At 32.3% G+C, this 19,965-nt stretch overlaps 7 protein-coding genes across 8 annotated transcripts; 5 read left to right on the top strand and 2 right to left on the bottom strand.

Annotated features, from left to right (window-relative positions):
- Positions 1 to 3,261: 3,261 nt before the first annotated feature.
- On the top strand, positions 3,262 to 3,765 carry OCT59_002283 (uncharacterized protein; the record flags this gene model as incomplete). The annotated part of the gene is made up of 1 exon (XM_066144398.1): positions 3,262 to 3,765. The coding sequence occupies one exon, from the start codon at positions 3,262 to 3,264 to the stop codon at positions 3,763 to 3,765; it is 504 nt and encodes a 167-aa protein (XP_065995562.1).
- A 23-nt stretch (positions 3,766 to 3,788) lies between these two features.
- Positions 3,789 to 4,175, top strand: OCT59_002282 (uncharacterized protein; the record flags this gene model as incomplete). The annotated part of the gene is made up of 1 exon (XM_066144397.1): positions 3,789 to 4,175. One exon carries the CDS (start codon positions 3,789 to 3,791, stop codon positions 4,173 to 4,175), a length of 387 nt encoding a protein of 128 aa, XP_065995561.1.
- A 1,911-nt stretch (positions 4,176 to 6,086) lies between these two features.
- On the top strand, positions 6,087 to 7,765 carry OCT59_002281 (uncharacterized protein; the record flags this gene model as incomplete). Of its 2 annotated transcripts, XM_066144396.1 has the most annotated exons (14): positions 6,092 to 6,094; positions 6,188 to 6,224; positions 6,319 to 6,355; positions 6,445 to 6,451; positions 6,577 to 6,612; positions 6,697 to 6,737; positions 6,836 to 6,874; positions 6,969 to 6,977; positions 7,108 to 7,124; positions 7,221 to 7,229; positions 7,354 to 7,377; positions 7,469 to 7,506; positions 7,600 to 7,638; positions 7,730 to 7,765. In XM_066144396.1, the coding sequence occupies 14 exons, from the start codon at positions 6,092 to 6,094 to the stop codon at positions 7,763 to 7,765; spliced, it is 372 nt and encodes a 123-aa protein (XP_065995560.1). The 2 variants fall into 2 exon arrangements, with proteins under 2 accessions (XP_065995559.1, XP_065995560.1); XM_066144395.1 differs by lacking the exon at positions 6,319 to 6,355 and having other exon boundaries at positions 6,087 to 6,094; positions 6,445 to 6,484; positions 6,577 to 6,626.
- Positions 7,766 to 10,369: 2,604 nt separating this feature from the next.
- OCT59_002280 (uncharacterized protein) lies at positions 10,370 to 10,570 on the bottom strand (the record flags this gene model as incomplete). The annotated part of the gene is made up of 1 exon (XM_066144394.1): positions 10,370 to 10,570. The coding sequence occupies one exon, from the start codon at positions 10,568 to 10,570 to the stop codon at positions 10,370 to 10,372; it is 201 nt and encodes a 66-aa protein (XP_065995558.1).
- A 2,482-nt stretch (positions 10,571 to 13,052) lies between these two features.
- On the top strand, positions 13,053 to 13,358 carry OCT59_002279 (uncharacterized protein; the record flags this gene model as incomplete). Its single annotated transcript, XM_066144392.1, has 1 exon — positions 13,053 to 13,358. One exon carries the CDS (start codon positions 13,053 to 13,055, stop codon positions 13,356 to 13,358), a length of 306 nt encoding a protein of 101 aa, XP_065995557.1.
- Positions 13,359 to 14,698: 1,340 nt separating this feature from the next.
- Positions 14,699 to 15,205, top strand: OCT59_002278 (uncharacterized protein; the record flags this gene model as incomplete). Its single annotated transcript, XM_066144391.1, has 1 exon — positions 14,699 to 15,205. The coding sequence occupies one exon, from the start codon at positions 14,699 to 14,701 to the stop codon at positions 15,203 to 15,205; it is 507 nt and encodes a 168-aa protein (XP_065995556.1).
- Positions 15,206 to 16,372: 1,167 nt separating this feature from the next.
- OCT59_002277 (uncharacterized protein) lies at positions 16,373 to 19,170 on the bottom strand (the record flags this gene model as incomplete). The annotated part of the gene is made up of 6 exons (XM_066144390.1): positions 16,373 to 16,432; positions 16,863 to 17,703; positions 17,771 to 18,277; positions 18,362 to 18,581; positions 18,654 to 18,689; positions 18,810 to 19,170. The coding sequence occupies 6 exons, from the start codon at positions 19,168 to 19,170 to the stop codon at positions 16,373 to 16,375; spliced, it is 2,025 nt and encodes a 674-aa protein (XP_065995555.1).
- Positions 19,171 to 19,965: the final 795 nt, after the last annotated feature.

Here is a 19,965-nt window from a genome sequence, read left to right as displayed (position 1 = left end):
CAGAAAAATTATAGATATTAAAAAATTGTTACGATGTAAAAACTGATAATTCCACGTGTATAAATATATATAATAATAAAAACATATAATATACAATATACCTTATTTCGCAATCGTGATTTTCTTTCATCATTACTACTCTCTTCATTATCAACAGAACGTCAGCGCCTATGTAATAGCGAGATAAGTCCAATGATCTTGCAACATTTATTTTTTCAGCTACGAGCTGTCTTATCGTCTTTTTTTTAATTAAACATATAATCCAACAACATTTCGAAGAGCTTTTTTCATTTCTTCAGGTAATTCATTTGAAACACACGTTAACCACTGACGAAATATAGCCAAAACTTCAAGGGGAAGATTGCGAAAATTAGCGCCAATACTACTACTATTTTGATACGCGCTACCTATATTCAGCCACAATTCACTCCTCTTAAATTCCTAGCAGAATGGTCAAGATAGGACCCCGAAATATACATAAAAAGGTCAGATCCGAGTTTGCGTACAACCAGCCAAGAAAAACATGAAAATCCTTCCTTTTTTAGATAATTCCTGGTGAAAATGTATTGCCTTTTTTGGTCATTCGCCAAAAGTATCATAATTCTGGCCCTAAAAGAATGCGTACAGCTATTAGTAAAAATTTTTTGGCTGCCTCTGACCTTTCTATATATATTTCGGGGTCCTGTCAAGATGCTGTACGAAGAAATAATGCTCTTAATTCAACGTATATGATGTTTGATCCCCATTTGGGAGGGAACTATAACGTTGCTTTCTAATAATTCGCTCATCTATTTCTGACTTTATTCACTAGATCTTTGCTCTTGGAAAGGACTTCTGGGTAGTAACGGTCTTTAACAAAGTAACTCCAATTATTAACTAATAGTAGTTGTTCAAATTCGTCTCTATAATAAAAATTAAAATAGGTTCGAAATATATGAATTATAAATATTACAGATTTATTATAATGATACTAAGGATGGGTCCACAAATGATTTTCAAATTCGCAATATTGCGGATTTTGGAGTTGAATTGCGGTTAGTAGCCCGCAATTCCGCAATTCTAATTGCTGCCCATAACTGTAGTTTCGTATATTTATAAAAACGCTGGAACTATGGGTTCTGGCGTTTTCTTTTATTTTTTTTACATAAAAACACTGGTACTATAGTCCCGGCATTTTCTTTTATTTTTTTTACATAAAAACGCCGGTACTATAGTTCTGGCGTTTTCTTTTGATTTTTTTTGCATAAAAACGCCAGTACTATGGTCCCGGTGTTTTCTTTAGAATTTTTGCATAAAAACGCTGGTACTATGGTACCAGCGTTTTCTTTTATTTTTTTTTACATAAAAAATGCCAGAACTATAGTTCCGGTATTTTCTTTTAACTTTTTTTTACATAAAAACGCCAGAACTATGGTTCCAGCATTTTCTTTTAACTTTTTTTTACATAAAAACGCCGGAACTATGGTTCCGGCATTTTCTTTTAACTTTTTTTTACATAAAAATGCCAGAACTATGGTTCCAGCGTTTTCTTTTAACTTTTTTTTACATAAAAACGTCGGAACTATAGTCCTGGCATTTTCTTTTAACTTTTTTTTTACATAAAAATGCCGGAATTATGGTTCTGGCGTTTTCTTTTAACTTTTTTTTACGTAAAAATGCCAGAATTATGGTTCTGGCGTTTTCTTTTAACTTTTTTTACATAAAAACGCTGGAACTATGGTTCTGGCGTTTTCTTTTAACTTTTTTTTACATAAAAATGCCAGAACTATGGTTCCAGCGTTTTCTTTTAACTTTTTTTTACATAAAAACGCTGGTACTATGGTTCTGGCGTTTTCTTTTAACTTTTTTTACATAAAAAACGCCGGTACTATGGTTCTGGCGTTTTCTTTTAATTTTTTTTACATAAAAACGCTAAAACTATGGGTTCCGGTATTTTCTTTTATTTTTTTTACATAAAAACGCCAGTACTATGGTCCCGGCATTTTCTTTTGATTTTTTTTTACATAAAACTGCCAGAACTATAGGTTCTGGCATTTTCTTTTATTTTTTTTTACATAAAAACGCCAGAACTATGGGTTCCAGCGTTTTCTTTTATTTTTTTTTTACATAAAAACGCCGGTACTATGGTTCCGGCGTTTTCTTTTGATTTTTTTTTACATAAAAACGCCAGTACTATGGTTCTGGCATTTTCTTTTAATTTTTTTATGTAAAAACGCCAGAACTATTATTTTCGGCATTTTTTTTTATTTTTTTTTTATTAAAATTGCTGGAACTATTAGTTCCGGCATTTTTTTTTGCAGTTGTAATAAGAGAAAATGCCGTTTCTGGCAGTTTTTCCAATTACCAATCCATCTTTTTCTAAAAAATAAAATCATTTTTATTTAAATTTTGTTAATGAAAAATGATTTTTTTTTTATGATTAATAATAAGAGGAAATATATTTTTTAGTAGTTAAATTAAAAAATTATATTTCATTAAAAAAAAAATAAGTTTTTTTTGTGGACATTCCTCAAATCCGCAAATATTCCGCAATTGAATTGCATTACTTTAGATATTTGCGGATTTGCAGAATATTTGCGGGATTGCGGACAATTGCGGATTTACGGATCTGTGGATTTTAGATTTAAAAATCCACAATATTCCGCAATACCGTAAATCGCAATTATTCCGCAATTACATATTTGCGGCACCATCCTTACACATATCTAATAGAGGTGTAACTGGATACGCAAAAAACCGAGGTCAACAGGATATTCCTAGGGTGTTTAGATCGCTAAAAAAAATGAGAAGTGGGCAAGGCAATTGCTTACATAGATTCAGGAAGCAATCGTCTCCAGAGTGTTAAGGGATCCAGGAAAGCCTGAATCTACATACTTAAGTGCATTTCTGAAAAAAGAAGAATTTATTCCTAAACCTTATAAGCCACTAGTTCCTAGCTCTTTGCGCAAATTAGGAGCGGTGTTTGCAGTTGTAGCGAGTGGGATTAGGAATCTGTCAAAAGCTAATACTATTGCTAGTCAAGCACTTTGCCACTCTCCCGACAACCATACTGCTCCATCTGATAGATATACTATAGTTAATTTCAGGCGAAGAGGGCAACCTTATGATCAGGCAGAGGCATTCAAGTTTTTCGATGAAAACTAATCAAATACTGTATATGGATTAGAGAATCGGAAGGACTGATTTATCAGTCTGATATCATTTATTAAATTTTATTTTTTCGCCCGAGGCAAGATATAGCATATATAAAGTATTGTAAAAATGGTAACCGATCAAAATCATTCATCTGACGTATCCAGCGAGCAGGAAGTTATCAGGCGTACAGAGAAAATAGCCAAGTTATTAGGAACAGATAAGCAGAATGCGGAGGTATATATTACGCTTTCTGACAAAAATAGGGTGCTAAAGAAACAGTTAGAAGAATATCATTCCCAATATAATACTTTAGAAAGGAGAGTAAAAAGGTTAGAAAGGGATGTAAAAGATCTGGACGAATGCGTAGATAGGGAAACTGTGGTTGACTTAATACAAAAAATAGTCCTCTCGCTGGTTAGAGAAAAAAGCCTAATAAAGAATAATCCTTTCTCCTCTTCGTCTGACTATTCATCTGATTCTAATATTGATGAAATAGTAAAAATGATTAAGCATCAAAGAATTCAAATCAGATCCGGGAGCGCCAAACCCAAAGGAAGGTTTCAGAAGAAAAATGTATATCATCCAACTAGTCTGGATCAGTTATCACTCCACACTATAGCTAACCGATAAATGCTATATATGCCATAATAAAAATGGTATTTGTGAATTGTGTAATCGAAGAAACCAGCCCCAGCCAAGCAGTACTCTATACAAGCGCTGATGTAAGTTGTGTTAGCAAAAAACATATTGGTGAATTAGGAATTGCATATCATGATGAAAATAATAGCATTAAAACTCTGGATGCAACCTATTCCATAATAGGAAAAGTTAATCTGCATATCGGCTTTAATGATGGCGAGAAACATAAAAGCACATCCAGTGAATTCATAGTTGTTAGACCAGATTGGCCGGGACCTAATTTAATTTTAGGAGGGCCTTGGTTTCGAGAAAATGGTGCAACTTTGGATATATGCAATTCAAAACTATTATTAGACGATAATTTTGCGATCCCATTCAAAGTATGGACCCATGCAGAATAACGATTATCTGAAGTACTAGTGATCATCAATATGCGTAATTTTATTTTTTCGTTTAAAGATACAACATATAACATGCACTATGTATGGCGCAATCAAGCATCTTTTATTTACCAGAACTATTAAAACAGATTTTACATTTCTTATTGATAGATAAATCCCTCTATCCTGCTCTATATGTATCCCGATTGTGGTACAGATGCGGTGCCCCTATTCTGTGGAAGCGTATCGAATTGAGAGGGAAAGACTTATATCCTGGACAATCTCTTCCAAATGATTATAAAAATTACTGTGCAAAGGATCACCCTCGATTAGAGTTCCGAATGGGTCAGGTCAGGTCAGGTTAATTGATAAACCTGACCTGAAATTTTTTTTCAGGTCAGGTCAGGTCAGGTTATATCAGGTTGTCTGTTTGACCTGACCTGACCTGAAACCTGAAAAATTTCACACAGGTCGAAGGGGCACCATTGTCCAAAATTCAAAAAATGCAAATTCCACATTTTTCTGGAAAATGGTGGGAAATTGTGGAAAATGCTGCATTACGCTGAGCAATTTTTTGGAATAGCATTGTTACAACATTGTCCGATTTAGCAAATTTTATGAAAATTTGGGAAAATGCTACATTATATCTCAAATGTAACATTTCGTAACATTTCATAACATTGTTATAACATTGTCATTAAAATCAAATTTTGCTTTTTTTTTGTCAAATGTTCCGATTTTCTGGCAAATGGTGCATTTTTTTATGAAAATTCTATATTTTTTGTCAAATGTTGCATATTTTCAGCAAATTTTATGTTTTTTTGGTCAAATGTTTCATTTTCGTCAGAATGTTAAAATGTTACATTTTTTTTTTGAAAATGCTCAATAATATGGCATTACACTGGAAAATGTAGCATTTCACCAAATTACACTAAAAAGCATCACAATTATCACATTTTTTAGAAAATTCCACATTACACTAAAAAATGTAGCAATATACTAGATTATGTAGCATTACACTAAAAAATACCGCAATTACACTAGACGATGTAGCATTTCACTAAAAAGTACCACAATTATCATATTTTTTAGAAAATTTCGCGTTATACTGGAAAATGTAACATTATGCTAGAAAATGCGAAATTGCATTAAAAAACGCGGAATTGCACTAAAAAATACAAAAGAATACTACAATTACACAGGATAACGCAGCATTACACTTAATTACATTAGATAATTTTTTATTTATTTGTAAAATTACAGACATTATTAAATTTATAATATTTATATTCTAACACATTATTTAACATTAAATTCACATTGTTAATATTAACAATGTATCAACACGATGTGTTGTTTAATTTATATATACGAAATCTTACTACTGAAGACTCCCTCTTTTTGTCACTATAAACAGGCGGAGGGAGCAGCAATGGCTCTCCCCCTATAGGTACTTTATGGCCTCTACCTGTTTACAGAGGAGGGGCTTTTCATAAAGTTATTAGATAGATATATATATATGTATATATATAAGTATATATATACATCTATCAAAAAAATTATAATAAAAAAAAAATTTTTTTTCGGGGAAAATGCCCCTATTTATATAAAATTATATATCACGTGCGTCACGTGATATTACTTAATAATTACCGCAGCTTCAACTGCGGTATAACGAAAAAAAAAATTAAGCTTTTTTTAGCAAAAAGCTTAATTTTTTTTTCTCACGGCCTTTATTTCTCCTTTCTTTCGCCCTTTACCTTCCTTTCTCTCTCACCTTCCCCTTCCCTCTTTCTTTCACTTTCACCTTCACCTTTCCTCCCATTCTCCTTCGCCCTTTTCCCTTCTCTCTTTCTCTCCCCTTCCCCTTTCCCTTCCTACTATTATTAACAATAACCATATTAATTATGTAATCAGCGTCGGAATCTTCCAATGAAATGGTAAGTTTCGAAGCGTTTCGCTTCGAAACTTTTAATAATTTTTTTTTATTTTTTAGAAGCATTTCTAACGCTTCCTATACTTTCTTTTTTTAGGTCTTTCGGTATTCGTCTTCGGAAAGCCAGGAAATGGGTAAGTTTCGAAGTGTTTCGCTTCGAAACTTTTAATAATTTTTTTTTTATTTTTTAGAAGCGTTTCTAACGCTTCTTATACTTTCTTTTTTTAGGTCTTTCGGTATTCGTCTTTGGAAAGCCAGGAAATGGGTAAGTTTCGAAGCATTTCGCTTCGAAACTTATTTTTTTTTTTAATTCCTTTTAGGAAACGTTTCTAACGCTTCCTTTTTTTTGTGTAGGCTTCCGGTGTTTTAATTTCGGGAAACAAAGAACTGAAAGGTAGCTTTTCGTTTCGAAAACTAAAAAAAAAAAAAAAAAATTTTTTTTTTTTATAAGGAACGTTTTTAACGATCCTTTATTTTTTTTTATAGGTCTTTCTGGCGTATTCAACTTGGAAAAACGAAATGGTAAGTTTCGAGGCGTTCGCCTCAAAACTTTTTCTAAATTCTTTTTTTTAGGAAACATTACTGATGTTTCCTTTTTTTTTGTAGGATTTACGGTGTTTGAGTTTGGGAAATGAGGAAACTAAAGGGTAAGTTGCGAAACTCTTCGAACCCTTTTTTAAAAAATTAAATTTTTTTTTTATTTTTTTTAGGAAACATTTCTAACGTTTCTTTTGTCTTTTTGTAGGAACGCCGGACGTTTGGATGATGAATTCGAAACGAACCGGTGAGTTTCGCAACATTGTGTTGTGAAACTTTATTTTTATTTTTTTTTATTAAATGAAACGTTAACTAACGTTTCTTTATTTTACTTTTTGTAGGTTCTGGACGTTAGGATGATGGAAACGACTTGTAAGTTTCGCAATGTTACATTGCGAAACTTAATTTTTTATTTTTTTTATTATAAGAAACGTTAACTAACGTTTCTTTATTTTACTTTTTGTAGGTTCCGGACGTTAGGATGATGGAAACAACCGGTAAGTTTCGCAATGTTACATTGCGAAACTTAATTTTTTATTTTTTTTTTATTATAAGAAACGTTAACTAACGTTTCTTTATTTTACTTTTTGTAGGTTCCGGACGTTAGGATGATGGAAATGGCCGGTAAGTTTCGCAATGTTACATTGCGAAACTTAATTTTTTATTTTTTTTTATTATAAGAAACGTTAACTAATGTTTCTTTATTTTACTTTTTGTAGGTTCCAGACGTTAGGATGATGGAAACGACCGGTAAGTTTCGCAATATTACATTGCGAAACTTAATTTTTTATTTTTTTTTATTGTAAGAAACGTTAACTAACGTTTCTTTTTTCTTTTGTAGGTTCCGGACGTTTGGATAATGGAAATCGAAACGAACCGGTGAGTTTCGCAATATTGCGAATCTTATTTTTTTAATTATTATTTTTTTTTTAAAGAAACGATACTAACATACGTTTCTTTTACTTTTTGTAGAAACGCCAGACATTTGATGATGGAGTTCGAAACAAACCGGTGAGTTTCGCAACATTGTGTTGCGAAACTTAATAGTTAATTATTTTTTTTAAGAAACGTTAACTGACGTTTCTTTTCTTCCTTCTTGTAGGAATGCCGGATGAAATTACGACCCGGACTTTGGTGAAAGGTAATAAGGGAAAGGGAATTAGGGGAATTTTTCGTTTTTTTTGTTTATCTAATTTATTAAATTTTTGTTTCTTTTTCATTTTACTTTAAGGGAAAGGATAAAACGAAAAGGAAAGGGTAAAACGTAAAGGAATGGATGAAACGAAAGGGGAAAAGGGTAAAACGAAAAGGAAAAAGTAAACACAAGGGGAAGAGGAAACAAAAATAAAAGGAAAAAACGAAAAGGGAAAAGGAAAAACGAAAGGGGAAGGTGAAAATGAACGGGGAAGGTGAAAACGAATGGGGGAAACGAAAGGGAACAGTGAAAACGAAAGGAATATTTCGAAGGTATACTTCGAAATGTTTGTTTTTTATTTTGATTTTTTTCAACGAAACGTATATTAATGTTTCATTTTTTTTATATTTTTTAGGTTTGGCGGCTCATTGGACAAACCGGAATTCAATATTTCGAAAGTATACTTTGAAATATTTTTTTTATTTGATTTTTTTTAACGAAACGTATATTAATATTTTGTTTTTTTATTTTTTAGGTTCAACGGTCTTTGAACGTATGGAATTTAACATTTCGAAGGTATATACTTCGAAATGTTTCTTTATTTTGATTTTTTTCAACGAAACGTTTATTAACGCTTCATTTTTTTCTTTTTTTTTAGGTTTACACCAGCTTCTACTTTGGCACTGGACATTTGATACATGAATGAATTAGAGGTGCAGATTATCCATAGATTATCGTTAAATAATAATAATTGTACATTTATTAATAAATAAAATTATAATAAATTATGTGAAATTATTAAAACAGTGTTTTAAATTGTCATGGAGTTTACACTAAATTGTTTAAAATTATTACTAAATTTCACTCAATTGTCCAAAATTTCACTAAATTGTCTCTGAAAATGTTGCATTTATACCGTTTACACTCAATTGTCCAAAATCAGTAAAACATTTTCACTCAATTGTCCAAAATTATCCTAAATTTCACTAAATTATCAAAAGTTTAGCTAACATTTACCGAAAAAATGCAAAATTCACCACAATTTTCCACAATTTGTATTACGTTTGCACAACATTGCTGAAAAATTCACCTAAATTTTCAACAATTTATATAACATTACTAAAAATACACTACAATTTACCACAATTTGCATTACGTTTGCATAAAATTACTAAAAATTTGACTAAATTCACTACAATTTGCATTACGTTTACATAAAATTACTAAAAATTTACCTAAAATTTACACAATTTACAATACGTTTACATAAAATTACTAAAAATTTGACTAAATTCACCACAATTTGCATTACGTTTACATAAAATTACTAAAAATTTGACTAAATTCACATTACGTTAACATAAAATTACTAAAAATTTGACTAAATTCACTACAATTTACATAAAATTACTAAAAATTTACCTAAAATTTCCCACAATTAATGATAATTTACTGAAAAATTTCTCAACATTTGAATTAGGAATTCTGTAGGAATTCCGCCATTTTGACAAAATTTGCCAAATTGTAAGACCTCCATTATCCCAAAATTGTAACACAATTTACCCTAATTTACCGGGATAATTCTCAATTTGCCAGAAAAATTCCAGGCAAATTTTGCGACAATGACATCTGTTCGACCTGTGTCAGGACTATTTTTATTAAAGTATTGAAAAAAAACAGTACAAACCTTTTTTTTTTAATATAATATTATGAAAAAAAACGTTTTTGCAACATTTTTTATTAAAATATTTGAAAAAAAATATTGCAAAACGTTTTTTTTAATATAACATTATGAAAAAAATGTTTTCGCAATGTTATTATTGAAATAACAAAAAAAAAATGTTACGAAACATTTTTTTAATATAATATTATGAAAAAACGTTTTCGCAACGTTTTTTCTTGAAATATTGCGATTCAACATTTTTATATTAAAATCATATAAAAAAGTGAATCCCAATACTGCAATTCACTTTTTTATATGATTTTAATATAAAAAAAGTGAGTTGCGGTATTGCGATTCACTTTTTTATATTGATTTTATATAAAAAAGTGAATCGCAATACTGCAACTCACTTTTATTATATAGTAGAATCAATAGTTTCAGGTCAACAGGTCAATCAGGTCAGGTCAATCTTCATACCTGACCTGAATTTTTTGAATTTCAGGTCAGGTCAGGTCAGGTTACCTGAATTTGGCTGACCTGTTCAGAGCTCTACCCTCGATTAAATAAATTCATAAGGATAGAACATGCAAAGGATCTCTCTTGATTGAAAAAATTCATAAAGTTAGTACGTAGAAAGCAAACGCCAATTTATTGCTCAAATGTAACTCATCTCGAAGTATCATACTACCATTCACTTTCAGATAAAAAAATCATAAGCATTGTACATTCATATCCAAATATAACCCACTTGAGTTTCATAAATAGTATAGCATTTAGTAATAGAGCATTAGAACTGATAGCGGGTTTATACTCGAATCTGAAGTACCTCAATCTATGTATTGATCAGCCAGGTGGCTTTAGGAGCTTTCGTACTTAAGAAGTAGATGGCAGTGGTCTATGGGGAATCGCGAAGTCATACCATAGATTAGAATATCTAAATATCTCTAATCGTAGAGAATATTCTGAAACATCAATTTGTATTCTTTCTTATTAACTTCTTTTATTACTATTTTATATGTAACATGCCATTTTTCAATTATTACATCCTCTTCATTATAAATATCTATTTCAATATTATCTTCTGTACTCAACTTATTTTTAATTCTCTCTAATTTTTCTTTCGGTATTTCAAATTTCAATGGCATATTTTATGGCTTTTACTTGTATTTTATTTTTGTTAATTATATATCAGAATTTATTTTATTATTTTTTTTTTAATTTCAATCTCCTCAGCTCTGAGGACGTCCTATATATATTATTTCTATGCTTACATAATCAATCATATGACTTGTACTTTCTCTTATTTCTTTTATCTTCTTTCTTTATTTTCTCAACACGTGATCTGTATCACTCCAAAAATTATAAATACACTCCCTTTTCCTTTTAAATTTCAATTTTTCGCATTTTATTTTTATTCCACTGCATCAAGGTATGTATTATCTTATTGTTTTCATCACTTTACTGCGCTTTGTGTAATCTACTTTTATAATTCATATGATTTGTACTACTCATGTGATTTGTATCACTCACGTGACTTCTTACATAATATTCTTATGTAATCTCCTCAGCTCTGGGGAGGTCTATATTCTCATATAACTTTATTTTTCTGAAAATAATCTAAGTCCACAATCTCCTCAAACCGGGGAGGTCTATATATGTATTTTACTGCGCCTTATCACATGACTTATACTTTCTCTGGTAATATCAATTACAATTCTCTTATTAACATCATTTTCTTTATTATAATAAATAATTTTACATTTCTTGTAATTGTTAACATCATTAAATTTTCTTTTCTTTCAGTAACCTATACCGGGCTTGCCTTTACCTTCATTATTGAAGTACGGTAGTTTACGGGTTTGTCACTAACAACTCCTTTGTTTCATTTATTCTTTTTATTCACGCTGAAGAAATAACAGCTAATCTTTTCATATTTGTTCTTTTTATTCAAGCTGAAGAATAACAGCTTCTTCTATCTCATTTGTTCTTTTTATTCAAGCTGAAGAATAACAGCTTCTCTTTATTTTATTTCTGATTCCTTTATTCCAACTGCGGAATCTTTACAGTCTTCTATAACTTATTATAGTACACAGGAATTCTCTCTTATAATAAGTTTCATATTTCTTATTTTTCTCAGGGTCTTTCATACAATACTAAATCTGTTTATCATTTTCATTTCTTTTAGTAACTCAAATAACCACGCATCTTTAAAATAATCAACTACTTCTTATACATTAGTTTCATGTATAAGGTTCTTGTCTAAAGACAATGTTTTATTAACATATTCGCTGGCGATTGAACCACTATCACATCTTTTAATAAACCTTACTCAACCCTGTTCTCTTTTATTTCTTATGGATCTTTCCTATACCATATTTCAATTAATAACTTGTTTTCTTGGTTTATAGTACACAGACATCTCTCCTATAAACCCTACTCGATCCATATTTCATTTATTTTCTCATTGTACTTTTAATAACTTTTTTTTTTCTTTTATATACTCGAGTCCAGATTCTCAGAAATACCACACAGGTACCCGACTATATGAAGATAGTCAGAATAATGACACACAGTCAATCATTTCCTTTCTTGGAAGCATTGCACCAAATTGTCACCGATACCTGCCATATATCAGCAGACTAAACTTATACTCAGTTCAATATTATGCTTGGTTTAGATTTCATTTTCTCTTAACTTCTCGCTCTCTTTCTTTTACATTCATAATATTCCCAAAATATTATTCTTTATGTAATATTTATTCTTTCAAATATTACCACTTTATTTCAAACTGCGAGAGTTCACTTAACTTCTTATTACAATTCATATAATAATCAAACTGGGATAATTTCCCTTACTTTGCTTCTCTGGACTTATAATATAATATTAATTAATTCTCAAGCGTACAATGAGCATATTCATATTTGAATAACTTTTAATAATTAATATTTTAATATTATTTTATTTGAGCCAAAAATTGACTGCGGAATTCCTATCGAATCCCACCTATATTTATACATTTTTAAGAAAATTATTTCTACTATTTCTAACTTTTCTACTAATAAAAATTTAAGAATAATAAGAAAATAAAGATGTATTATCATATGACTATCTCGTGACTAAACTAAACTAAACTATAAATATTATTTTATCGGTTAATTATTTATCCTTCGGCTAATTATTTATCCGTATTATATTTTCAGTTAACTAATTATCACTTTCTAACATTAATTTCTGTGTAATCTATTCCATATCTTCAGTTACAACGGCAAAAACATATGCTATGAAAGGCTGAGGACTTTAGAATTTTGAGATCGCCAGGCCTAAAGCCAACTATATGTCTTTCCGGTAGATCTCCATGTGAAAAGGTATGAAGATTCCATTTGCATGTGCCTTCATAGAACTCTTGGCATCATACGACAATGCTAATCACTATTCTTATCTCCTTAACTTTGGCTTGACGCTCTTTTTTCCCAGCAAGATATAAAGCATGTAGGAGTATGTGGAAGTTCAGCCAACTTTCCGCAAAAAATTTTAAGGTGCGTATGTGATAGAAGTTATGTATGGGAGCGAAGTGCGACATAAAAAATACTCACTATGGGCTCTTAAATTTAGGAAATTCGCTACACAATGACCGATAACAATGATAGGGATGGTATTGATATCACTCTCAATTGTCTTATCATTCCCATAGGGAACCTCTTCGATCTTCCAAGCAACCAAGTAGCTCAAGCAATTACAATCAACACAGGTCGAATGGTTGGCGGACTTGAAATTGCAATTCGTAACTGGTTAAACCAGTTAGGCCTGTTGGGGGTACAATTTTCTAATCTTTCTCTAAGTATTCGTCAGATCTATCCCGGAACAGTTAGCGAAAGACCAATGAACTCTCAAGCCTATATTTCTGATTTTTTTAATGATCAATTTCAACCTTGAGCGGGCCACTTCCATGTCACCGTATATTCTCCATAATTTTAGTATTATGTAGCAATTTTTATGTATTTTAGAGTTGCCTCTGGCAACCAACTATTTTATTTCATAAATAAAGTATTATTTTATCGAACGTTTTTAGAACGTATATGAGAAACGGGTCACACTAGTCGAAGACGCTAAAGCATAAATCTAACATTTCCAATCTAGCCTATATAAAAAACGTCAGGTGATAAGTGAGAAGAGTCTTTACGGTTAGGGAGGCGCAGTGATTAGGCGATCGTTGCACCTATGATGCAATATGGCCGATCATACGGCAGGCTTGTGAAACAGAATAATTTCTCACATATAGTACTCACTCAGTATTTTTTTCACAAATAAAATCCGTTTTACTCTTGTCCTCACATACCGCACTTTGAGCCAATAACATTTCGTAAAAAATACTATATAAGCCGAAAACATGTCTATCACTTTACTATGCCTCGTTAAAGGAAATACTCTAGCCAACGCTTTTCCTGTCGATATAGATAAGGACCAGCTTGTTGGCCACCTCAAGGACGCTATTAAGGTAAAAAAGTCACCAGAGTTCGACAATTTTTCTGCAGACAGGCTCAAGCTATGGAAGGTGATGATCCCTGATGATCAAGACGATCTCTTAAGCAATCTCACACTCAATGACGGGGACGAACTCCTTGCAACAAGAGAAATTGGAGACTACTGGACCGAGAAACCGCCTAAGAGGAATATTCATGTCATAGTGTCCCCGCCAGAGGCAACCACCGCTTCGAGCCGTGAACAGGAATTACTTGACGAGGTCGCCTCTTTGAAGGCATTACTTAACAAGTCCACACATGGTATGTATTTTTTCCTGTCCCGAAGTAAGCGAAATCTTCAGTTCATGAGAAGTTTTACTAACCAGGTAATTGCATTTCAGCGTTCGACGTCGTCGTTAGTCCTAAACAAAGGAAAAGTTTCACGTGGACCGTAAATATCGAAGAAGCAACTCTCGATAGCCTTAAAGAGCATATATGTAAAATGGAGAAACAACCAGCACCTGTAAATGATGGGGCGGTGCTAAAAATAGTAAATGACAGCGGAAAATATACCCCTCTAAATGATAAAGAACTTCGTGAGGTGCTCCAGCTGTTCGTATCAAATAAAAATCTCAAGTTTACCGTGTTCATTGAGACTCCCTCGAAACCATTCAACGAGTGGACCTTCCCGAAAGTGTGTAAACTCTACAGTCTTAGCGATGATCGAATCCTAGTACTGACGTGTACCAACTTTTTTCATGTGGTTCTGCTGATCTAAGTAGCGAAGAATCCAAAGTCGTGGTTAAGCATCTAATGGCCGAACTGAACCTTCGTAAGAAGACTACCCCCCTTGACATTGCATATGAGGCAACCAAAACCATCTATTTTTACTGTTACCTGGCCAGCGGAGTATCGTTCTATGAAGAAAATTTCAAACTCATACTGGAAAAGTTTGTCACAGGACGCAATGGACAAGGTAACCTCGATTATGCAATAGAATGTCGCTCAACTAATAGGATCGTGGGTTTGGTCAAGGTAAAAAAGGATGACTTTAAGCAAGGTTTCGCACAAGCTACTGTACAGATGGAAATAGATGACGAACATGGTTTGGATAAAGTATGGGGGATTGTAACAGATGCGGAAAAATGGTATTTCGTGGAATGTATACTAGATAATGAGGGGAAGCTATCGTTTAAGTTATCGAAACCAGTGATCGTTGTGTACGATGATGCTGATATGGAAACCAAGGTAAAAAAAGTGCTTTCTCATATTGTATGGTTGTTGGATGAGGCACAGAAGCCGGACTCAAATGATTCTTGAAGTGAAGAAAGGGTAATAAAAAAAACATAGGTCATCGAGCAACCTTACCGGAAAGTTAGATAAATAGGTTTTAAAATAGAAACTTATGTATCACGGGCTAGGTCCCGAACATTTGTATTTATTTTTCGCATGTATTAATAAAATATTTTTCTTGGCAAAAGTGATCTGCGTTCCAAATTGGAACGGACACGTGATTCTTTTTATTGGTTATGAAGACCGTGACATTTGATCAAGTTACTGTCCGAAAAAGATGAAGCTTTGCATGGTCGCCGTTCAGATTGTCTTCATTATCTAAAGCAAACATGAGTACAATACGGATAATAATATATGGGGGTAATAACAGATGAAAGGTAAAGTCATTGAGTAATCTCGTGGAGGAATAGATAGGCGGATAGATGTAGTAATGTAATAACTTCATGTGCGTCTTGACATGAGATAAGCGTTCAGGTATATCATGGATGCGTTTAAATTTTGACCTGAATACTCATGTGATTTTCGATCGTGAAGATTCTTCACAGTTGCACCTATGATGTAATAATGCATGGAAAAGCTTTGATCATAGAGCGGAGTCACATAGTCAAAGTCAGTGAAATATTTAGTAAGTAGCTTTATTTAGCATAGGATTATGATGTACTACGGGTAAAGTCCCAAGCTTTGTATTTATTTTTACTTGCTCACCACTGTACATGTAGTGATGTATGGTGAATAAAAAAAAAGCGAGACCTAAAGTCCCACTTGGATAAAATAAATCGCGTCCTATATGAAAGTCAATAAATAAATGCGCAGTAACGTTAGACATCGTATCCTGGGAACAAGTAATTGCATGTAATTTATTTCTCGTATAGGCGAAAATTTTGTAAATATAAATAGGGTGAGAATCTCGTAGTTAGCAATAAAAAAAATAGCACCGGAAATGTAAGAACAAAGAAATAAATATGGCCTACCTTGAAAGTATCATATATTTCTGAAAATCATTTATTAATAGATCTGGGCTTCAAAATTTTTGAAATATGCAAAGATTTTTATTTTATATTCGCTTTTTTGAATCGCAATACAATAAATAGGAAACCAAGCATAATGCTAATTTAATTGTAATATATATAACACAAAGGATGTTTTCTACATTTTCTATATTTTACAATACAACTCAATATTACTACCAATAAGCTAATCAAGTAATTGAATAACTTGATCTGTAATATAACTAAAAGTACCAGAGGACATACACTAGTCAAAAACCAATATATCGGGTAGCAGATATGTATCAGATATGTACCTGATATGTGTAGTATTTATGCAGAAAATCGGGTACCCGATATGTGTAAGATATGTGTAAATATATATATCGTCTACATATCATTTACATATCATATACATATCAGTACCCGATATGTATATGATATATATATTTACACATATCTTACACATATCGGGTACCCGATTTTCTGCATAAATACTACACATATCGGGTACATATCTGATACATATCTGCTACCCGATATATTGGTTTTTGACCAGTGATATATCGGGCGCTCATTCGTACATTTTCAAACTTTCGATCGTGAAAGAAATGAACGACATTCACACTCTCAAACTTTCCATCATTGGGTGGCCAATGGGGTTTCTTTGTTGCATCATCCTCGCATGTAAAATTTACTATCCATATGTCATTTGCTGATAGCATTTTCGCATAATTGAGCACTCTTTCAAAGTGTTCGTTAAGTTCATTTTCTGTCGCAGTTGCTAAAAGCTCAAGAACAACTGTTTGGTGTAGAGATATAATGATTATATCACTATAATAGTGTTTGTCTTTTTCGTCATTATCAGTGTGATCTATTAGATGCCACTGTCCAGTGACCTCGAAGTTACATTCTTTGACGATCCAGTTCACCAGGATTCTATTTAGTTCTGTATCGTAAACACTCTCTCGGAGAACCTTCACATTACGACAACCATCATCCACTTTCACAAGTGCAGTTTTAAATGATCGGTTGAAAGCGTTACGAATGATAGTTTTATCAAAACAACGGATGGCCTCTATTAAAGCATCAAGGACTTTCAGAGAGCCTTCATCAGTTTGGGGAACTGGAAGAGCTGGGCTAGATTTGTACAATACAGGAATAACCCGCTTCTGAATCAATTCGTTTACAAGAACAGATGACATTTTAAAGTTTTTCTTAACCTTTTCGTCCCTCATTAGCACCCCCTCAGCTACCAAGAATTCTGCTAGCTCTAACTCTCCTTCGTCATTGATCTGCACAAAATCGAAAAATCCTAGGAACACAGATCGAAGTAGGTCCACAGCAGATTTGGCTTTATTATTGGTTTTAAGAAAATTGATCATATTTCTGAAGGTAGCATAATCAAGTATCGCATCTTCAATAGAATTGGTAACAAATTTTGTCCAATTTACGAAGCTAAGCTTGTTATCTTTGCCAATTTTCTTAATTAAGTTATCAAAGATAGAACGTCCGCAAAGGCAAACAAGACCAGCATGCCTGTTAAATAACGGAATTATAAGAAAAATGAATTTTTGATTTTGATTTCACGTGAATCTTCACATACCCGCTTGTCCGAGTGTAAATGTCCTTGATGATCTCCGGGTCAATAGTGAAGTTGTATTCATCTCCAAATGCTTTATATAAGGTCTTTACTTGATCAAACGTGAAATTTGGGTTCTGGTACGGCTCATTTACATTAAAGGGCGATGTAGACGTTCTTTCTGATTTTAGATGTAGAATACTGAAGGTGCCAATGGCGACAATAGACTGTATAGCATAGTTATATTTTGAGTTTTTAATGCCATGAAAAGTTTCCAGGCACGAGGTTATGACAGCTTGATCCGCTTCATACAGTTTATCAAATTCATCAATGAAGAGAACAACGTTAAGATTACGACAATTGTCTTTACCAAATGCTCCAATAAAATCTCGAGCAGAATTTATATTCAAAACACTAGAAAATTTGAAATCATCGGTATCAATGTTGGGTTTAACATCTCGCACGAGAGCAGAGCCTAATGTCGTCCAGAACAATTCTGAAGTTTCCATCGTAACATGCTCAAAAGTTACACTATCCCAAAGAAAAAAGAAATAAAAGTAACAGTTAAACTGCATGAAATGTGACCAGTTAGCTTAAAAGAGAATCAGAACTTACTAAATGCAATTAAGACCTTCATCTTTCAACAATTCTCTAATTCGTTGCACTCGTGTAGACTTTCCAGAAACCCGTGCACCATACAACGCCACATATTCACCTTTCCAAATCATCGAAGAAAGTTCATCATTTCCCTCTGGTTCAGAATAGTAGAATAAATGACGATCATCTCGCATAAGTGCACTATTAACCGCCCATCTTCTTTTCTTTTCACTTGTTGCTGTAGAGAAACATTTGTAAGAATAATAGAATGGAATATATAGCTACGTATAGAAACAAGAACATTTCTTACTTTCTACTTCCGTATTCTTCCTTTTCCTCTCGAGCTCTAATGGTTGTAATAACAGTTAGAAAGCATATTCGATATTATTAATAAATGACGAAATATATATCATTGTTTTGACTGCAAATTTCTTGTTCGAAAGGTAAAACGTTGGGAGACACTTACTAGTGGCGGGCACTTGTACGAAGATGAGACTTTTGTCAACCGCATCTTGATCTGGAAAATATTTCTTAAAATGGGTGATAGGCACCAACTGTTCGCTATCTTTACAAATTTGTTCTTCAGTAAGATCTTTAAGCTTATCACCGAAAGCGATGTCAGCCTTCCAAAGGTTTAGGTCATTATAGTCATCATTATTAATATATTTTTTTATCTCATCATAGATGAGATACTTTAGGCCTGAAATTTTGAGTTGATCAAATAATACTTCAATTCCATTAATATTGTTTTTATCACAAATGCGAACCGTAAAAGAATCATTAATAGAAGTCTTTCCTAAGAGTATACAGTTTGGTTCCATTAACATTTTGGGTATAATCCTTTAAAGCGATAGAATGATTTGTTAGAGAAAATATTTTTTTTAGAAATAATGATAATATTTTTAGAGAAAATAGAGAAAAGTTTGAGGGTATATATACTTTTCTGAATACATCGTGATTAATTATAAAATGATCTTTATAAGCTATTAATTGGTGACACAAGATATGATATAATGATGTAAATGATATAAGCATAGTAAGAAAAAAAGTTATAAAATTAAATGATCGGCAAGCGAAAAAAAGTGATTCATACAATTTTATCGTTACTCAGATTGCATTCACGAGGTATTTATTAATTCTTCGGTTGTACAACAACAATTAGTAGCCAATAAAATTAATTTTAAATTATGTCATAAGGCGTTTTCTTTGATAGATTTTACGTATACAACTTTTTTTTCTTATTCCGACCCGTCATGCTATTTTCTCCGAGCATGAACCTATCGCAGTTTAAGAAGTGTTGACGAAAAAATTATTAAAGTCCGGACGAGACACTTCACAATTAAGGTATGAATGAAATATATTTTTTTCGGCTGTGACTGTGCATTTGCAAGGGAGTGATTCATAGCTTGTAAAGCTAATCTTTATTTTTTTGTTCAGAAATTTCGAGGACCTTATTAGGCGGGGAACATACTTTCGGTGAGTTTTACTAAGGCCAATATTGTTAATTTATTTCTGATGACTCTTCTATGCATAAACTAACGACCATTTTATTCTATCCAGAATATCGACGTTGAGACAAATGAAATTGGATTAGAGTTAATGTTGGGATATATTAGTATATA

This window comes from Rhizophagus irregularis, chromosome 10 (assembly GCF_026210795.1).
Source record: "Rhizophagus irregularis chromosome 10, complete sequence".
NCBI lineage: Eukaryota > Fungi > Glomeromycota > Glomeromycetes > Glomerales > Glomeraceae > Rhizophagus > Rhizophagus irregularis.
Note: the sequence above shows the minus strand (reverse complement) of the source record. Positions and strands in the feature narration are given on the sequence as shown.